At 55.5% G+C, this 19741-nt stretch overlaps 3 protein-coding genes across 6 annotated transcripts in view; 2 read left to right on the forward strand and 1 right to left on the reverse strand.

Moving 5' to 3' along the window:
* The window catches only part of LOC127482723 (golgin subfamily A member 2), a 252334-nt gene that overhangs the window by 120579 nt on the left and 112014 nt on the right, over positions 1-19741 (forward strand). The window lies entirely within an intron of this gene.
* Positions 1-19741, reverse strand: part of LOC103347431 (translation initiation factor IF-2) — a 779171-nt gene that overhangs the window by 52966 nt on the left and 706464 nt on the right. The gene's annotated exons all lie outside the window — the stretch shown is intronic.
* On the forward strand, positions 6564-18129 carry LOC103346682 (golgin subfamily A member 2). The gene is made up of 11 exons (XM_070064700.1): positions 6564-6650; positions 7813-7863; positions 11994-12101; positions 12372-12415; positions 12536-12599; positions 13291-13330; positions 13457-13569; positions 14486-14573; positions 14909-15237; positions 15486-15599; positions 16122-18129. Exons 1-11 carry the CDS (start codon positions 6564-6566, stop codon positions 16146-16148), a joined length of 1065 nt encoding a protein of 354 aa, XP_069920801.1. The 3' UTR covers positions 16149-18129.

A 19741-nucleotide genomic window follows, 5' to 3' on the forward strand; every position in this document is an offset into this window, starting at 1 on the left:
CTCTGTCTCTGTCTCTCTCTCTCTGCCTCTCTGTCTCTGCCTCTCTCTGCCTCTCCTTCTCTGTGTAACTCTTTCAAATACATAATAAATCTTTAATTAAAAACAAGGCATCAGCAGAAAGAGTAAAACTTCAGACAGCACAGCCCCCTGAAGTGGAGCCCTGAGCTCTAGCTCAGTCCCTCACCCTCACCCCATCGTGACCAGCACTGCAACCAGGGCCAAGTTTCCTGAACTCAGGAAGCAGCTAGCAGAGATGTACAGCCTTCTCCAAACAACCCTCTCATGTGGGCAAAGTGTATGCTTTCACAGGCAGCACCTCAGTTCCCACAGCAAGGAAACTGAGGTCCCTGCCTTCTCTCATCCCTGGGGGTCTCTGAAGCTCAGAACAGCCCAGGAAACCACAAGCACGTAATGAAGGCAAGGCCACGCATGTTTGCCTCTCAGGGAACACACACACTCACCACGGGCAGCCCTCCATTGGCTGACAGATGATTCCTAAAGCTTGGTCTGTGTGAGAAACAGCCTCACCCATCCGCTCAAGCGATGGACTCGACTCAGTGAGTGCAACAAGAGCGAGACATGACTTCCGATCTTGCAACACCTTGTGCCAGCACACCAGGAGCAGGTTCCAGAAAGCTATTTATTTCCTAGCAAGCAGATCCCTCCCCCAGTTCCTCATTGGCTGAGTAACAACAGCGTGACAATCTTCCTGGCATTTGCTTCAGCTGTTTGGCCACAACCTTCCTGGGTCCCTAAAAACTCAGGTGCACAGAATCTACCATTCTTACTTTGAAAATGCACCAAGTGTTTACTTCTCACAGGGAGGAATAGTGGTGAGGAGTTCTTGGGCAAGGCACCTTTGTGCAGAGCAGTGTGTATGAGGGGTGAACAAGGGCTTGTCTAGGAGAAGATATACTATATTGGCTAACACAAATCTGCACTCATGTAGAAAACTCACACTCTCATCTGTGGGAAATCACTAACCTCTCCCACTCCTGAATATGGCCCGGAAAGGGTCTATTGTAAACTGCCTGCATGTCTGTATCCTCTGGCAAATTACAAATTCCCAAACACACCCCCAACAGTCTTAGCCTAGTACTTCTCCCAGTGGTGGCACAGATTCCCAGAAGTAACTTGGGGGTTTTGCCCCCACATGCTTGAAACAATGGGATTCAGACTCATCTCTGTGCCTTGGTTGTCAGCTTCTAAGCAGATGTGTTTCCAGCTCCCATTCCATGACAAGCAAAGTCCCGTATCATCCACGCCCACCCACACTCCAACACTGGAGCCCACAAAGAACTGTGGGCTGCGTTTTGGGCCCTTGTGAGACTTGCTGTCTCCCACAGTGCACATCAGGAGGAAGCTGAAATCAGGACTGGACCAGATGTAAACCCAGGAAATCCTATGTGGGATGTAGACGCCAGGAGGTGACTTATTGCTGCCCCAGGAATCCACCTTTTACTCCTATAACACTTAGGAGGGAATTACATAAAATTAATTATACACAGGCAAGTTTGTGCACACAAGGCATGACTATGTTATCAATAACAAGAAAAGCAGTATTGGACCAAGGCACACAGGAGCAGAATTTGTGTATGCTATTGTAGGTGGCATCGACTCAGACTAAGGGGCTATATATTTAGGATGCTGTATGTGATCTCAGTATCAACATATTTTTGATAATCTTTTAGAGATTTATTTTTATTTATTTGAAAGGCAGAGTTACAGGGAGAGAGGGGGAGAGAGGCAGATCTTCTATCCACTGGTTCACTACCCAAATGGCCTCATGGCTGAAGCTGGCCCTGACCAAAGTCAAGAGCCAGGAGCCAGGAGCTTCTTCCAGATCTCACATGGCTGCAGGGGCCCAAACCCTTGTGCCATCCTCCACTAATTTGCCAGGTGCATTAGCAAGGAGCTGGACTGGAAGTGGAGCAGCCAGGACTTGAACTGGTGCCCATATGGGATGCTGGCATCACAGGCAGCAGCATTACCTGCTACATCACAAACACCAGCCCCTAGATAATTTCTATGTACATGGGGGACAAGTTCAAGGGCATTTAACTAGCTGTGAGCCAAAGCCACACCAAGGGTGCTCGAGGCTGGCCAGGACACCACACAGCCCCTCAGGGCTCAGGCTGCGAGCACCTCCAGGCAGCAGCAGAGGTCAGGGCGCATCAGAACGAACTTTGAAAAATGGATTTGAGGGCCCAGAACCATGGTGTAGCAAGTTAAGCCTCTGCCTGCCCCACCGGCATCCCATATGGGTGCCAGTTCAAATCCCAGCTGCTGCACTTTTGATCCAGCTCCCTGCTGATGCACCTGGGAAAGTAGCAGAGGATGGCCTAAGAAATGGAAATGCAACAAACACAACAATGCACCTCAAGGACCGCAAAAAGCAAGAAAATCCCAGAGTTAGAAGACAGAAATATCAGAACTGAAACATGAAATAAAATTTTTTTAAAAAGATGAGTTGCAGGCGTGCACCTTCCGGATAGGTTAATGCCGGAGAGACCTCGGAGAAACCAGACGCGTTTATCGGCTTTTCAGCTTCCACTTTATTTTTTAGCAGACTCGGGTTACATGTCACGAACGCCCACTGTCTTCGCCTCCTCCAACCCTCATATATCCCCCTCCCACTGTCCACCTGTTTATATATGATTCATGGAAAACATGTTACCAAATCAGCAAGAAACAAAACTTAGTAAATGTAGGAAACATGCAATAACAGGATGCTTAAAGTCAAAACAGGATCTTGTGGTTAGCAACAGGCAGGGTGGAAAAAGCCCAGCACGAAACTTCTTGTGCTTGTACATGTCGGGAGGGGCACAGCTGGCCAGGCTGTCCCATTCCCCGACATCTCCCCCTTATTTCTTGGCAAAATGGAGTGGTACTGTGCCTGTCTTAGGTGACCAAGAGCATCTATCGGGCTTACCCGTCATTGGCACATGAACTTGAGGTGTGGAGGGAGCGTTCATGCCCTGTCTTAGGTTGCCTTGAAGACCTCTCAGAACTTACCCGTCTTTGACTACCAGTCCAGCAGATTCAGCCACACCTGAATCTGTCCATTTTGCATGGGGTACTGGTTATTGAATGTTAGCATGGCTTATTTAACCACCATTTGCGTGTTAGGCTGACGCCTGAACAGCCCTTGCAAGATCCGAACAATAATTGATCCTGTTATAAGCACAAGAGCCAGCCCTATAATAGCGGCCCATTGTTTAATTGGATTCCAACTACCATTTAACATGCTACCCAAAAGATGGGACTGATTAGCGGCAAATGAAAAGTGGTTGCAGAGGTAGGTGGTAACACAAACTGCAGTAGATCGAATAACACAGGGTATGCCAGCCAGGCCTGATCTTGCAATAAATCCGTTCATTGAGTTAACAGCTGAATAGCAGTATATCATCAAGTGCCTGGGTGGTAGATCTTGTGATGCTATCAAGTGTGGACAGTGTGGAGGTTTGGCTCACAGCCATGCCAATAGCGGCTGCACCAGCTGATAATGCTGCAATTACTGCAATGACGACCGCGGTGACTCCAAAGTCTCTCCTGTGTCGAACAGCCATTGAGAAGTTCTTCTCAGACACCGCAACTGGTACAGGAACCCAAATGGGAATCCGCACAACCACCAGTGTTTCCACTTCATTTAATTTTCCTTTAACACATGAGGAAATAACTCCTGTAGTGCAAGTATTATTAGTAGCATTACAGCAATACCAAAAGAAGGGAGGCTGAAGGCAAACAGGGGATGATACATGGGTTTCATTGGGTGATGAAAAGGCAAATCAAGAAGGTGCAAAGAAATTAACATTAAGGAGCAACAGGGAATCGATCAGAGGTGGACAGGCATCTGGAGAATTGGGGGTGCCTGAGGAGTGCAAGAAGGAAGTGGATTGGTAGGAGGGTAAGGAGCAAATGGTCTGTGACACTCCTGGCACCTGAGAGGTAGCGACTCAGATCGAAAGGCTATAAGTTCCCCTGTAATATTGGCTGTATAAGAACTACCTGACTCATTCCAGTTGATAACATCTCCCATGGAATAAGTGGCCAAATTAATACATGGTGTAGGAAAGCCGCTATAATTATAACCACAAAGATCTGCACCAAACTTAGGCTTATGGAAGCATAGCGCTCCCGAAAGGTGGATGGGTAAGTTAACCTGGCCCTGATGGGAAGAATTGACAAGACTGTTGTAAGGCACTCCGAATCTTTCACCTATGGTAGAGTTATGCAAATACACAACTGGCAGAAGGTTAGAAGAATTAGAAACAGGTAGAAGGAGAGGTAGGGCTCTCAAGAGACCCCAATACTCATCCAGCTTGGCCATCGTCGGTCACAGTGGCATCATTATTAGTAGGATTAGGATCACGATCATCTTGCCACTCTATTGTTCTTGTCCGTCTTTCTGGAGTCCAGATTGGATTTTTTTCTTCCTGTGGGAGAAAACAAACAGTGCCTCGTACCCTTCTTATTAATGGGTATGGGCCTTTCCATTTGTTATCTTGTGGGTCTTTCCACATAATCATTTTTCTAACGGGTGGCTGAGCTTCTGTCGGTTCATGGGGTTTATTACTATTGGGGGTCTGTTCCGAGATTACATGACGTTTTGCCGGGGTGAGACCATCAGTTTTTTTATTTAAAAAATTTATGGTAAGTACGAGGTTGAGAATGTCTTTAAGGGGAATGGGATAGTGCCCCTATTCCCCCTTTTTGTTTTAATACAAAATTTTTCAGATACAGATTAGTGCGTTCCACAACGGCTTGTCCAGTAGGGTTATATGGGATGCCGGTTAAATGAGACATATGAAAAGTTGCTAAAAACTCAGCAAAAGCCTTAGAAGTATAAGCAGGTCCATTATCAGTTTTTATTATATTAGGAATTCCCCAAGAGCAAAACATTGCAACATATGTTGCATTACATGGGAGGCGGACTCTTTGGCAGCAGCGGTAGCCATAACTACTCCTGAGTAAGTATCCACCGTAACATGGACACAGGATAGCTTGCCAAAGGCAGGGATATGCATTACATCCATTTGCCAAATGTGACATGGGTCGAGGGTCCCAGGCAACCTCAAGATGTCGGGGGTGCAGCCCCCCATGGGGTTGGGAGGCACTGGCACCCTCACGGGGTTGGGAGGTGCTGGCACCCTCATGGGGTTGATGTCTACTGCAGCCCCCTGCACGGGGTTGGGGTCCGCAGCCATGCTCACGGCTCGGTGGCCTGGACATCCTCACTGGTCGGGGGGCTCAGGCACACTCATGGGGTTGGGGGGCGTAGACTTCCTCACAGGTCGGGGGGCGCAGGCCCCCTCACGGTTCAGGAGGCACAGAAATCCTCACAGGGTCTGGGGGCTCTGGCACATGCACAGAGTCAGGGGGCGCAGGCACCCTCACTGGTTGGGGGCCCAGACATCCGCGTGGATCTGGGAACGCAGGCACACGCACGGGGTCTGGGGGCACAGACTTCCTCACAGGTCGGGGGGGTACAGCCACCATGATGGGGTCGGGAGGTGCTGGCATCCTCACGGGGTTGGGTCCGTAGCCATGCTCACGGTTCGGGAGTGCAAACATCCTCACGGATGGGGGGGCGCAGGCACACTCATAGAGTTGGGCCGTGCAGGCACACACACGGGTCGGGGGGCACAGACAACCTCACGGGATGGGGTCTGCAACCATCCGCAAGGGTCGGGGGGCGCAGACATCCTCACGGGTTGGGGGCGCAGACATTCTCACGGGTCGGGGGCACAGACACCCTCACGGGATGGGGTCCGCAACCATCCGCACGGGTCAGGGGGCACGGGCACACAGACTACTCACCGTGACCAGAAGGCCCTGCGGCAGCTGCGGCCGGGTCCTGCTCAGCCCTGGAGGGAAGCGTGGGAGAGGCTGAGGCCCCGGAGCTGCTCTGAGGGGAAAGGGGGCCCGTGGGGGCGCGGGCGGAGGAGCCACCGGGACCTGGGAGCACCCGACTGGATCCAGCTGGGCGGGGTCAGCGTGGGGCCCCTCGAGAAAGGGCTGGGTGTGAGAGGGCAGTGTCTGGAGGACGTGAAAGGGACCCTGAGGGGATTTCTGAAAGGAGAACGTCTGGGGCACATCTGGGAGGAGTCAGAAAGGAGTCGTGAACTGATGCAGTGTCCCCTGCTCTGCGCTCCGCGCCCACCTCCTGAGCCCTGGGGTCCGAGGGCCCCGGTTCGGGGGCGCCTGTGGAGAAAGGGGGTTGAGGGCGCGGGCCGGAGAGCGGCCTCTGGGGTCCACAGACTAACTAGAATTCTGTGTCGGATGCCATGAGAGGCTCCCAGAAAGCTGCGCCCGCACCCAAGGGAAATCGCCCCGCCCCCAGAGTGGGCGGTGACAGAGCTGCACGCGCAGCTCCCATTTTGACGCCTTGGACCACGCCCCTCTTTGTTTCGTCTTTCTCACTGACCAATGGGCTTGAAGTGTGGAGACCACGCCCACCCAGCCCCACCGAGTTCTGCCCTGAACCTGCGTCTCCTGGCTCAGTCACACACCTGCGCGGTAGCTGCCGGTAGCAACTCGCGTTGGTTGCTGGGATCGTGGTGATGTGGCCCCACCTCCCCCCGCCCCCTCCCCGCCCCGTGATGTTGGAGGAAACCCGACAGAGCAAACTGGCTGCGGCCAAGAAAAAGGTAAAACGTTGGGGTCGCGCCCCCCGGCCCAGCCCACTGCCCCTCTGACAGCCGGTCTGTGGCGGGGTCTGTGCGGCTCCTCAGACACTCGGGTTGAGCCCCAGCACTTCTTGGCTTCCCCCACCCAAGTCCTCTCAGCCAGCACCGTCCCCTCAGCACCCAGCCCCCGCCCTGGCTTGTCGCCCCTGGGAGACTTTGGGCCATTGGCTCCTGGGGCTCCTCGGCCCAGCCTCAGACCTCGTCTCCGGCCTCCTGCCTTAAAAACGGCAGTAGCCCTGAGACAACCACTTCTCAGGGTTGTCACTCAATTGAGGATGTGAGTCTTGGCTGGCCAGGCTGCTGGGGGCTCGGGGGCTAAGGGGCAATGGGGGGTGGGGGGTTGGGGATCCAGAGGACAGTGGAAGATGGAGGAAGGGAGTGTTAGATACTGGTCAAGGATTCTGGGTCTGAATGCTCCCTTTCCCTCTGCTAGGGATATGATGTAAGGCAAACTGTTCAAGCTTTCTGGGCCTCTCTCTCCACATCTGTAAAATAGATGGGGCTGATGATTTACTCACAAAGTTTGAGAGTTTTTGCTGTTCTCATATCAATCCAGAATACAGGGTCTTGTAACATTCATAGTCGCTGGTATTTGCGACTTCCTCATCCCCGGCCTCAGGAAAAGCCAGGCCAGTGAGAGCAGCCCGGCCATCAGGCTGTTCCCTTAGGAAGCCCCAGGCACTGGGATTCAGCCTTGGCTCTGGGTGACCTCAGAAAAGTCACAGCCTCCCCTGAGCTTCCGTTTCAGGCCGTCAGATATTATTGGATTGGAACAGTGTCTTCTAATTGTTGAGCTGTAGCCTCCCTGTTCAAGAGAACCCTTCTGCAGAAGTCTGGTTTTAACATGGAGAGTGGGGGTCGTGTCTGGGGGAGGGTCTGAGAGCCGTGCTGGTCAGTGACTGCGCTTCCTGTGACTCTGGGGCCTGGGGACTTTTCCCTCTGTCTGGCGAGGCAGCAATGGCCAGTCTGAGAGGATGGCCTGGAGGCCACGGTGTGGATCTCTGCTCTTCCTCAGCCTCCGTTTCCTGACTCCACCTCTTCCTTCCCCGACATCCTCGCCTCTCTCTAAGCCACGTCTCTGTGTCTTCCCCTGCCCTTGTTTTCCCCTTTTCACTGCCTCTAGATGCAGGACATACGGAAGGTGCTGGTGTCTGACCTTAACCGTTCTGATGGGGTAGCACTGCCCCATAGGACAAGTGGAAGGGGAGGCAGTGCCGAGACCCCCCCTCTCTGGCTTGCTGCCTCCCAGATGTGCATGTCCCTGAGGCTTGTCTCATTTGCTGCATACTCTGGCTTGTTTTAAGTTGCTGCCATTAACCCTCGGCCTGCTTATGTCTGCTTCCTCCCCTGCTTGGCTAATTGCATTTTTTCCCTTCCCTTGTGTCTTTTATCATCTTGGAGAGGGTAAGGCACACCTCAAAGATTCGGTAATTTGGGAATAATTTCCAGAGCAGGTCTGTGGCGTTTTGGGCTTTGAATGCCCATGCGGTCAGACCAGGAGAGATTTGAAAACATACAAATGCTGTTACATTTTGCCCTCTGGGCAAGTAGACCAGATAGAAGTGAGTGATTTTTCAACTTGATGAATTCCATTTTGGTTTGAGAGTGAGAAGGTAGAATTAAGAGAAAATGAATTGGCTTTATAATCACAAGGATGGAGGTTAGCTTTTCAGAGGAACTAACCGGCAAGGATGTGAGGCTACCCAGACAGACCAGTGCTAGGACACTCTGCCTGCCCCTCGTCTCTTTGACATATCAGATGGGACACTCAACCAACCGTGTTCACTAGGCCCATGGATGGCAAAGGCATTGGATGCACAGTGGTGGAAGTAGAAGAACAAGACAGGAGGTGCCATGGGGGTGGCAGAGTCCTCTGAGGGGGCAGAGGAAAGGCGGCAATAGGCCAGCTGCATGGCTAGGTGATGGAGGTGGGTTCCGAATGGACTTGCAGCTGCAGGAGGTGGCGTTTGAGGCCAGTGTGAAGATTAAAGGTGGGTAATATTCATCCACGTGGTGAGTGGTGGAGGCAGAAGGAGTGATGAGGTCATAGGCAGCATCGTGAGGTCATAGAACACCTTTCAGGGCTGCAAGGAGCCTGAGTTGGGGGAGGGACAGGGCACAGGCACGCAGGGCTAGGTAGGCCATTACCTGCAGATAATGTTGGCACTTCCTAACTACCCCAGGGCCTTCAGCCAAGCCAGAGTAGCAGGGCTGATCTGGAGATAGGCCTGGGGAAAGGGACAGGTGGCTGGTCAACCATCACGGCGGCTCCCACACAGGTAGGTCTGAGTAGGGGCCATGATCACTCTGCGGCCTCAGAGGAGACAACAAATGGCATAGTCTGGGCAGAGACCAGGCACGAAGTCCTGACAGCTGAGTACTTGACTTCGAGTAGCTCAGTGTACTTGAGCCATCACAGTGTCTGCATGGTTGGCATGAGCAGGAAGCTGGAGCTAGGAATCGGGCTCAGGAACTCTGAAGTCAGGTGCAGGCTTCTCATCTGGTGTCCTGACACCCAGGCGAAGCTCCACCTTCAGACTGAAAGCTAGGTGCAGGCTTCTCACCTTCTGTCCTGACACCCAGCCGAGCTCCACATTCAGACGGAAAGCGAGGTGCAGGCTTTTCATCTGATGTCCTGACACCCAGGCGAAGCTCCACATTCAGACTGAAAGCCATGAGTAGCCTTCTCATTTGGTGTCCTGACACCCAGGCAAAGCTCCACCTTCAGACTGAAAGCCAGGTGCAGGCTTCTCATCCGGTGTCCTGACACCCAGGCGAAACTCCACCTGCAGACGTGAAGCGAGGTGCAGGCTTCTCATCTGGTGTCCTGACGTCTAGGTGAAGCTCCACATTCAGACTGAAAGTCAGATTCAGGCTTCTCATCCGGTGTCCTGACACCCAGACGATTTTCCCCTTCAGACTGAAAGCCAGGTGCAGGCTTCACATCTGGTGTGCTGACACCCAGCCCATCTCCACATTCAGACGGAAATCCAGGTGCAGGCTTCTCATCAGGTGTCCTGACACCCAGGCGCAGCTCCACCTCCAGTTGTGAAGGAGGTTCTGGTTTCTAATCTGGTGTCTTGACGCCCAGGTGAAGCTCCCCCTTCAGTCTGAAAGAGAGATGCAGGCTTCTCATTTGGTGTCCTGACACCCAGGTGAAGCTCCATCTTCAGACTCAAAGCCTGGTGCAGGCTTCTCATCTGGTGTCCTGACACCCAGGCGAAGCTCCACCTTCAGACTGAAAGCGAGATGCAGGCTTCTCATCTGGTGTCCTGACACCCAGGCGAAGTTCCACCTTGAGACTGAAAGCCAGGTGAAGGCTCATCTGGTGTTCTGACACCAAGGTGAAGTTCCACCTCCAGACGTGAAGGAGCTTCAGGCTTCTAATCTGGTGTCCTGACGCCCAGGTGAAGCTCCACATTCAGACTGAAAGCCAGATTCAGGCTTCTCATCTGGTGTCCTGACACCCAGGCAAAGCTCCAACTTCCGACGTGATGTGCGGTACAGGCTTCTCATCTGGTGTCCTTACACCCAAGCGAAGCTCACCCTTGACTGAAAGCCAGGAGCAGGCTTCTCATCTGGTGTCCTGATACCCAGGCGAAGCTCCACCTCCAGACGTGAAGGAGGTTCAGGCTTCTAATCTGGTGTCCTGAAGCCCAAGTGAAGCTCCACCTTCAGACTGAAAGCCAGGTGCAGGCTTCTCATCTGGTGTCCTGATGCACAAGAGAAGCTCCACCTACAGACTGAAAGGCAGATGGCTTCTCATATGGTGTCCTGACACCCAGGTGAAGCTCCACCTTCAGTCGCGATGTGAGGTGCAGGCTTCTCATCTGGTGTCCTACACCCAGGCGAAGCTCCACCTTTAAACTGAACGCGAGGTGCATGCTTCTCACCTGGTGTCCTGACACCCAGCCGAACTCCACCTTCATACTGAAAGCCAGGTGCAAGCTTCTCATCTGGTGTCCTGACGCCCAGGCAAAGCTCCACCTTCAGACATGAAGGGAGGGGCAGGCTTCTCATCTGGTGTCCTGACAACAGGCGAAGCTCCACCTTGAGAAGTAGAATTGTGACTTGGTTGTTCACAAAGTAATCACAGTACATAGATTCTATTTTCTTTTACTTATGTTTGTATTTGAAAAGCACAGTTATAGAGAAGCCAAGATGAGAGAGAGAGAGAGAGAGGGAGAGAGAAGTCTTCCATCTGCTGGTCCACTCTCCAAAGGTACAACTGCAGACTCAGCACGCCTCATCCTCATCTGTAGACTTTGCAGCCTGGAATCTAAGGAGGCAGCCAATTGGGGTTTTCAGAGGCCAGGGCTGAAGAGTCCAGAGAGCAGGCAGCAACTCCCTGCCTTCACTCTGCTCCTCTGGCTGCTGTCACTTGTTCAGTCATCTTGGCTGTGTGCGGCCGTCTGGCCTGCTGAGATGAGGTGGCTCTAGAGCCAGATGCGTGGACCGAGAGTTAGGCCTGAGCCTGGGGAGAAGCTGGATGGGGCTGGCCGAGGGAGGGGGTCCTGCTGGGGAAGAAGGAGGAGAGGCTTCTCCATGTCTCCAAGCACTAGATCCCCGCATTGTTTCCTAGCAGTTTTTCTGGCAATGAGGCGCCATGACCTCCATGTGCCAAGTCAAAGAGCAGACGTCTTACCTGTGATTTCCTGGCTTCTTTGGTAGAGTAGGTGTTTCTGGAGCTGCGAGATTGGGCTGAGAGGTATACCCATGAGGCGCTGTGGTTGATTTTATCTCCAGAAAGCAGGGAGGGGCTTCTTGGGCAACATTTCTCCTTGGAAAGGCCTGAATCAGAGAACTACAGCTGATGGTTGAGGCAGAGAGGAGGGCAGGGAGAAAGGGCGGAGAGCAGGAGAGGGCAGTGGCAGAGAGCTACCTGGAGGGATTCCTGTCACCACCAGCAGCCTCGGCCCAGCAGGGGCCTAGAGTTAGGGTCACTGTGCAGCAGAGACTGGCTTCCTGGAAGAACACTGCCATGCTCCCTGATGTTGGTGCCTGTTCCTTCTGCCTGCTGTGGCTGCCAGAGGTCAGAGCCCTTGCTGAGGTCCAGGTAGAACCAGGGCCTCGTGTCCACGGAGGTCGTAGTCCCCTTCCTTTGAGCTTTGGCCACCTGAAAAGATGTCACATGTCCCCAAGCCTGGACAAGCCATTCCCACAACCCCTGTGGTTCCCAGCATGTGTGACTGTCACTCTGACTGCTACAACATCTTCCTACCTGCCCTGCGCCCTTGTGTCCATGGCAGCGAGGCACCTCCTCTCCTGCATGGCCCCCTAACCCCCTACTCTGTTCCCTGACAGGTGCCCAAAGACCGCGCTGCTCCTGCACCACCCTCTGCTGATGCCACCGTGTTACTTGGCAGTGTAGTGTCCCCTGGCACTACTCTAACTAGCATGGCACCAACTCAGGTTTGCCTCCATCCTTGTGCCTGCTACCCCTGTATGCTTGCACCATCTCCCTTCCCAGATGACTGCGCCTGCTGTGCCTTCTCTTCTCCTTTCTTCCGGCAGCTTGGTTCCCAGTGCCAGGCACCCTTCCCGGCACTGGTGTTGGGGAGGCCAAGATGGGGCTTTCTCTTGAGCTTGTGGCAGTGGCAGGTTGCTGGAAGGAGCTGGGCTCCTGCCACCCCTGGGTAGTTCTTACTGGAAATCAGGTGATCACTCTCTCTTCTCCCTCAGATCCATGATGCTGACCATGGCCCTGTCCTCATAGATGAGACCAAGTGAGTGTCTTCCTGTGTGGGCAGCAGTCCCTAAGCCATGGGGGTGAGGGCAGGCCACAGCCCAAGGACCTCTTTTGCATCAAGCCCCTGCACCCCTGACCTCTGTGTGCCTGTCCCTAGGACATTGTCCTCCACGGAGAGCCTGCGTCAACCTGCTCAGCAGCTCCATGGTCTTGTCTCTGAGGTACACCAGACACTGGACTCAGGAAGGGAGGAGAGAGAGGAGAGGACAGAAATGGAGGCTGGGATTCCTGAGAGATGGGGAGATCCTGGGAGAGACTGACCTGCTGGGCCGTGTTGGGCAGGCTGGGTGATGGCTTCTTCTTGGAAGCCATACAGATGAAGGACATGGCCATGAGAACGGTGACCATGTATCTCAGTGCAGGAAGCACAGGGAGAGCATCACTCAGGAAGGGAGGGGGATGGTGATGAGACCCAGGAGAAGCTGGCATAGAGGGTGATGAGAGGAAGAGGCCAACTGGGCAGAGGAGTTGCCAGGTGGAGTTGAGGGGGAAGAGGTAGTCTGAAGGTAGGCCTAGAGGGTGATGAGAGGAAGAGGGCAGGCTGGGCAGAGGAGTTGCCAGGTGGAGTTGAGGGGGAAGAAGTAGTCTGAAGGTAGGCCTAGAGGGTGATGAGAGGAAGAGGCCAGGCTGGGCAGAGGAGTTACCAGGTGGAGGTGGGGGGGGAGAGGTAGTCTGAGGGTAGGCATAGAGGGTGATGAGAGGAAGAAGCCCAGCTGGGCAGAGGAGTTCCCAAGTGGAGGTGGTGGGGGAGGAAAGGTGGGTGGGGAGGCAGTCCGAGGGTAGGAACTTGGTGGTAGAGGATTAGCATCTCCATTGGAGCTCTTGTCTCTTCTAGTCAATGTCCTACATCAGTGGAGAGGACCTCACATCTTCCTACATGAAGGATCTGGAGGTGAGTGGCTCTGCAGGGCCAGCCCCCCTCTTCTCCCACAGCAGGGGCTGAGTTCCCCGCTGCCAGCTGAGACAGCCTGTGCCACCCCCACCAGCCCTAATGACTGCTCTCTCTACCTCTCCCCAGCCCTCCTGCAACTCCTCCTCTCTGCATGTGCCTCAGAGCTGGTACCAAGAGCTGGCAGTAGCCCTGGACTCCAGCTATCTAACAAACAGCTCAGTAACACCATAGAGGAATTGGTAAGAGCCCAGTGGGGTCCCCTGATTCCATGCTGCCCACCCTGGGCTTCCATTTCCCCACGGGCTCTGAAAAAGGGGGTGGGGGCCCCTGGTGCTGAGGGAGAGTAGAGCTGGGTGGGCCAGGTCTCAGCTGGAGGGACCCCAGAGCATGGAGCATGCAGCATGGCTCTCGTCCTCTTGCTGCCCTCTCTGCCTCCTCCCTTCTTCAGATACCCCTGCTTGCACCCTGGCCACACAGCCCTGGGATTGTGGCCTCTCATTCAGCACTGGCCATGAGCCTCGTGTCCCCACCCTGACTCAGGCCCTGACCTGAACTTTGAGATTGGACAAGCACCTCTCTACCCTGGGCTTGAGTTTCCCAAGGAGGTGGAAATGGCAGTTGTCAAAGGTCTCTTTTAGCTCTAAGAATCCAAGATTTCCAGGCTCCCTGGGATGTCAACCTCAGGGAGAGAAGGGATCTTACCTGTGCTTTTCATTCCTGTATCCCTGCTGTTAAAAGCAGCCCCAACCCCTATGTAGCACGTGCTGAGCTGTCGAATGATGCGCGCACCCCTGTAAATCCAAACCTAGCGGAACCCCCGTCTTTTCTCACATTCTGTTTCTGGAGGCTCACCTTACTGTCCCCTAAGGAGAATCCCGATTCAGACTCGGTTCCACAGCTGTGAGCAAAAACCAGCAAAGACCCACATACTCTTTCCCTGGGAGCCTCGGGATAGGTCCTGTGCCCATAGGGTCTGAGAATGTGCCAATCCCGCCCTGGCCCCCTGCCCACCTCCTCTTGCTCTGGGAGTGGAGTAGACGGGACTTCCTTAGTCACCTTCCTTTCTTTGACTCTCCCCACAGAAACAACAGCAGCATCGGTTTAGAGGGAGGCAGTGGCCCCTGCTCATGGCTCTTTCCCCTGTGCTCTGGGCAGCTCTGCATGCTGAGGGAGGAGAAGGAGTGCAACCTGAGTCAGGTGCTGGAGCTGGAGACCACCTTGGCTGAGCTCAAGAGCCAGATGGGTAAGCAGGGGCAGAGGTGGCCTGGGAGCCCCGGTGAGTGGTGTTGTGGCAGAGGGAAGCAGGTCTGTGCCAGTGGATGGCGAGTCTTGTCATCTCTTTGAGCATAGGTGACCTCATCTGTAAATAGGGGTGGCGTACCCACTGTCCACCATGCACGGTCAAGCACTCTGTGTCCTGGCTTGGAAGGGTAATGACCATCTGAATATGGAAAGTTGTTAGCCAAGAAGCCAGCACCGGGGTGGGGGCAAGCAGTTGGCCTGAGGAGCTAAGGACCAAGACAGGAGCTTTTTGAAAACCCAGAGGCCAGGGCCCCTGATGGCTGCTTCCTTTCTCAGCTGAGCCTCCCACCCCAGAGTCCCCAGCTTCCCCCGCAGGGCCATCGGAGGTGGAACAGCAGCTGCAGGCGCAGGCTGAGCAGCTGCAGAAGGAGCTGGAGAGCCTGGCGGGACAGCTGCAGGCCCAGGTGCAGGACAACGCAGGCCTGAGTCACCTGAACCAGCATCAGGAACAGCGGCTGCTACAGCTGGAGCGGGAGGCGGAGCTGTGGGGCAACCAGGCCGAGGAACGCACACAGAGCGACCGCGTGACCATCAGCCACGTGCTCCTGCAGAACCGGGAGCTCAAGGAGCAGCTGGCCGAGCTGCAGGATGGCTTCGTGAGACTGGTGTGTTTGGCCTCCCTGGGCAAGTCCTCGGGTACAAAACACTTCTCTCTGGGCCTTCACTCCCCCCCCACCAAAGGGGACGGTGATGACCTAGGCAGGCGCCCTGTGAGCCAGGACCCTGCTCAAATGTCTGTCGGAGGAGAGGGGCTGAGTTTCCAGCCCTCCCAGCACTGTGGGAGGTGGGCACCTGGTGCTGGGATCCGGATGCAGCCACTTTGGGTGGCAACGGATTGCTTCTCTCTGTGCAGAGCAATGACAACATGCGGCTCACCCTCTCACTGCAGGCAGAGCAGCACATCAAGAACGAGCTGGCCAGGGAACTCGGCCAGCTGCAGGAGAAGCTGGGGGAGCTGAAGGAAACGGTAACGCTCAGCCCGACTGTGAAGGACTGGGCCATGGGTACAAGTCACTGGGGAGGGCAGTGCTAGGCCCAGGAGGGAGGCCGCTCCAGTCTGGAGTGACAGGTGACCTCTATATCGACTGTCCTGCCTCTCTTAGGGCTGGTAGCCCCGGGCTCCTCCCAGGCCTGGACATCATTGTCCCACGAGAGGCGTGTCACCCAGCTCCACTGGTCACTACACAAAGGCTACCCTTTGCTAAGCCTCAGATTCCTGACAAAGGAACTTAGCATTTTTTCCTTACACAGGTGTTGAGGATGAGCTGAGATTGTGCATGTAAAGTATTAGGCACGAGTGTTCCCCTAAAGATGATGCCTTCCCTCTCGCTTGTGGCCTCAAGTTAAAGTGATGGGAAAGAAGGGGATGAGGTGTGAGGCTGGGTGCAGGAGACACAGGGCTCTGTGCCACTCCCCTGCAACCAGTGGAATCGGTTAGCAAGCCACCACCTGCCCTCATGCTCCCCCCACCCGCCTTGGTCTCCCGCAGATGGAGCTGAAGAGCCAGGAGGCTTAGGGTCTGCACCAACAGCGCGACCAGTGCCTGTTCCACCTGCAGCAGCACGTGGCCGCCTACACACAGCTGCACTCTGAGAAGAAGGCGCTACACAAGCAGAACCCTACTGTGCAGCAGCTCAGGAAGCAGCCATAGGAGATGCAGAACCCCCAGGAGTGCCCAGGCCTGGGCACCAACCACTGCATCCCCTTCTTCTACCGGGCTGACGAGCATGACGACATTATCGTCTAACACCAGATACCATCAGCCTGGGGAGCCCCAACCCCATCCTTGCCACTCCACCCCTGCTAGCCACCCTATCCCCTGCCGTTCCTTCCGAGTTCCCTTTCCTCCTTAGCCAGAACACCTGATGGGGAGAGAAAGGCCTCTTTAGGCTGCCTCTCTGGAGGACCCCGGGGGCTCCTGGGGCCTCCTCATTTCCAGCTCCATCCTCAGAGGCCGTGACCAACACAGGCAGCATTTGTGTGGCCCCGAGAACAGCCGAGACCAGGGGGTGCTCATCCACTTGGGCAAGTCAGCCAGGCAGTTTTCATCGCCCCTCTTGGGGCTAACTGTCAGCCTGGCCAGCATAATCTGGCCAGGAACATCACGTGGGGGCATCAGCAGGCACGGACATGAGGGCATCAGACAAGGAGGGCATCTGAGTGAGGGTCATTGCTGGGCGGGGGCACCCGGGCAAGGGCATCACTGGGCAGGGGTCACTTCCGGGGCAGGGGCATCATCATGGGCAAGGGTCACTTCCGGGCCAGGGCATCATGGGTAAGGGTATATGGGCAAGGAGGGCACAATAGGATGAGGGTCCTCTCTGGGTGAGGACAGTCCCTTATTCAGGGAGGCTCCCGGTCCCAAATCACAGGGTGGCCTGGGCAAGCTGAGGCTAATGGGAAGCCGGGTGCTTACCACAGGTGGTGGTCATGGTAGGCCAGGCGTGGTCCAGCTCTTCACTCCGTGCCTGTGCCCCCAGGCAGGCCAGCTGGGAGGCACGGTCAACAGCCCTCAAAGGGTCGGCTGGGGCAGGCAATGCAGGGGCGCCTGTCCCCTTACTAACAGGCACACCAGCCAGGCAGGGCTGAGGCAGGCATTCGGGGGACTCCCTTTTCTTTGGAGGCACTTTGGGGCAGGGCAGTAGGCAGCATTCTGTCAGGCCCTAGGACAGTTGGGGCTAACTCTAGGCCTGATGAGGGGAAGAGGCTGCCTCCAGTGGGCCTCCCCACCCCCACCCCCACGTACATATTGTACTTGTGTATATTTTGTATATGCTGGGGGTAGGGCCTCCCCTGTATCATAGCTGAGGCTGGAGCTCGCAAATGAGGAGGAGGCCTTAATAATTATTTGGGGCTGGGAAACTAATTTATTGACAGTCTATGGCCCAGGAAAGAGGCGGAGACAGGGTTGTGGTACCATGTTGATGTGGCTCCTGTTATTATCTTGAAATAAAAAGATTGAGCTATACTGCTTGGCCCCGTGTGGCAGCTTTGTCACAGGGCGCAGGGTCTGCTGTGCTGTGGGTGGGCACTGCACAGGGCAGCAGGGCCTGCCAGCAGTGGGCAGCCTCTGTGCTGTGCTGAGCATTCAGTGGGGTGAAGAGGCCTCTTCCAGGCTGGTCTTATTACATTGTGACTCCAGGGGCACTTCCACGTGTGTGTGTGTGTGTGTGTGTATTTATGAGTATTTATAGATATTTATAGAACAGGGCAGGAGCAGGACCACAGAGGGGCACAAATTTTCACCAAGGTCATGCCTGGAGGTATGAGCTCACCACACAACAGAAAGTCACAGATGAAGGGGAGGCTTTGGGGCTGAGGGGCCCCTGTCAAGTCACAGAACAGCTCTCTGGACAGACTGGCAAAGGGAGGTCTCCGAGGAAGAGGAAGGATCTGGTTAGATGTCAAAGGGGGGCCTGGGGCTCTCAGGACGGGACAGCCTTGCCTGACCCAATCGTCTGGCAGTGGGAGAGAGAGCAGAGAGAACAGCGGAGAGAGAGGAGGGAGACAGGTGATAAGCCAGGCCACGGCACTGGTGGGCAGGGCGGGGATGGGAAGCAGCAGGAGGTGGGCATGTGGGTGAGCTTTCTGGAAAAGGCCATGGACAGGAAGGAGAAGGAAGATGGGAGGAGGAGCTGGAGTGGGTGACCAGTTTCCGGGGAGTCAGGGTGGAGGCTGGAGAGGGCCTCCCCTGCCACTCATGCCACCTCTCACACAGCACCCAGGCAGCACACCCACAGTCCTGACACAAGCCTCGTCCTCTCAGACTTCCCTCCTCCCTGATGGCCCTGCCTTTGGACCCACTGGCCAGGGCCAGCACTAGCCTGGGAGGCTCACGTGGCAGCCAGCAGGCCTGATGGAGAAAGACAGGAGGAAGAACCCTGCTTGAACCAGGAGTGCACAGCTAAAACAGATGGCTGGAGGGGGCGCTGGAGGCCCCTCGGGTACTCAAAAAGCCCAGGAGTCCTCTGAGGGGACCCTGGGGAGCCAGGGCCAGCAGGCGGCCATAAACTCAAAAATCTAAGAGGGGAGCCTCAGCTGCTCGGGGGGCTGCAGGTCGTGGAGGCGAGGTGGGACCCTCCCTGATGGGGAAAAGCAGAAGAGGGGGAGAGTCAGAGGCCAGCGAAGAGTGGCAGGTGGGGCCCTGGGCCAACTCTGCAGTCCAGCCAGGCGGAACTCAGAGTAGCTGACCTGTCCTGGCTAAGGGGCTTCATCCGGGGCTGAGGACCCCACCTTCAGCCAGTAGCAGGTGTGACAACGCCCAGGAGGGAGGCAGGAGGCTGCGCGTCCCTGCCTCGCCTGGGCTGATGGGTGCAGAGGATTCTCAGGCTTTGAGGTCATCAAGCAACCGAAGGCTTCACCCCCGGCCATTCTCAACTGCACACCCAAGGGACGAGGTGACCCCCGGCCTGTCACCCTGGCCTGTGCTGAGGCTCCCAGGCCAGGGGGCAGGATACCCCCTGCCCCCAGCAGCACAGCTCTGATTGGGGCAGGTGTGGCACTCCCAGGAGGAAGTTCAAAGACCTCTGGCTGTCCCACAACAACACCCCCCAAGTTCCCAGCCCCTACACCATCAACCACAAGCCCCTGGCCTCTCTGGCAGCTCCAGAGGGCACCCACATCTGCCAGTGGTGTGGATCCTGTCCTGAGAACCCCCAGGCTCAGCCACGGAGGCCCTGGGCAGCTGCACTGAGTCCCGAGGCTGCCTGGGAAGGGAGAGGAGAGAGCCAGCTGGCCCAAGGACAGAAACAGGAAAGAGGGAGTCTGGCGCTGCAGTAGGGAGAGGGAGGGGCCTGGCCCTGAGGTCCCAGGGGCGCCCCCCAGTGTGGGGCTGGTGCAGTGGGGCAGATGCGGTCCTGAGGCAGGCAGAGTGGCAGGTACCTACCTTGGCTGACGCTCCTCAGGGGGCACTGAGAGGGATTCTGAAAGACAGCTCGGGAGACTCCCGGAGTTTTGTCTGCCCAGGAAGACTGAGGAAGGCCCACCTGTGGGCTGTGGTTGGGGTGGGGGAGGGCTGGGGGTAGCCATGATGCCACTGTGTGTGGGGGGGCACGTAGACAACCTCTCCGCATTGGGTGGGCTCAGAAATCCTCATGGAGGATGGAGGAC

The sequence above is a fragment of the Oryctolagus cuniculus genome, chromosome 19 (assembly GCF_964237555.1).
Source record: "Oryctolagus cuniculus chromosome 19, mOryCun1.1, whole genome shotgun sequence".
NCBI classification, from domain to species: Eukaryota; Metazoa; Chordata; class Mammalia; order Lagomorpha; family Leporidae; genus Oryctolagus; species Oryctolagus cuniculus.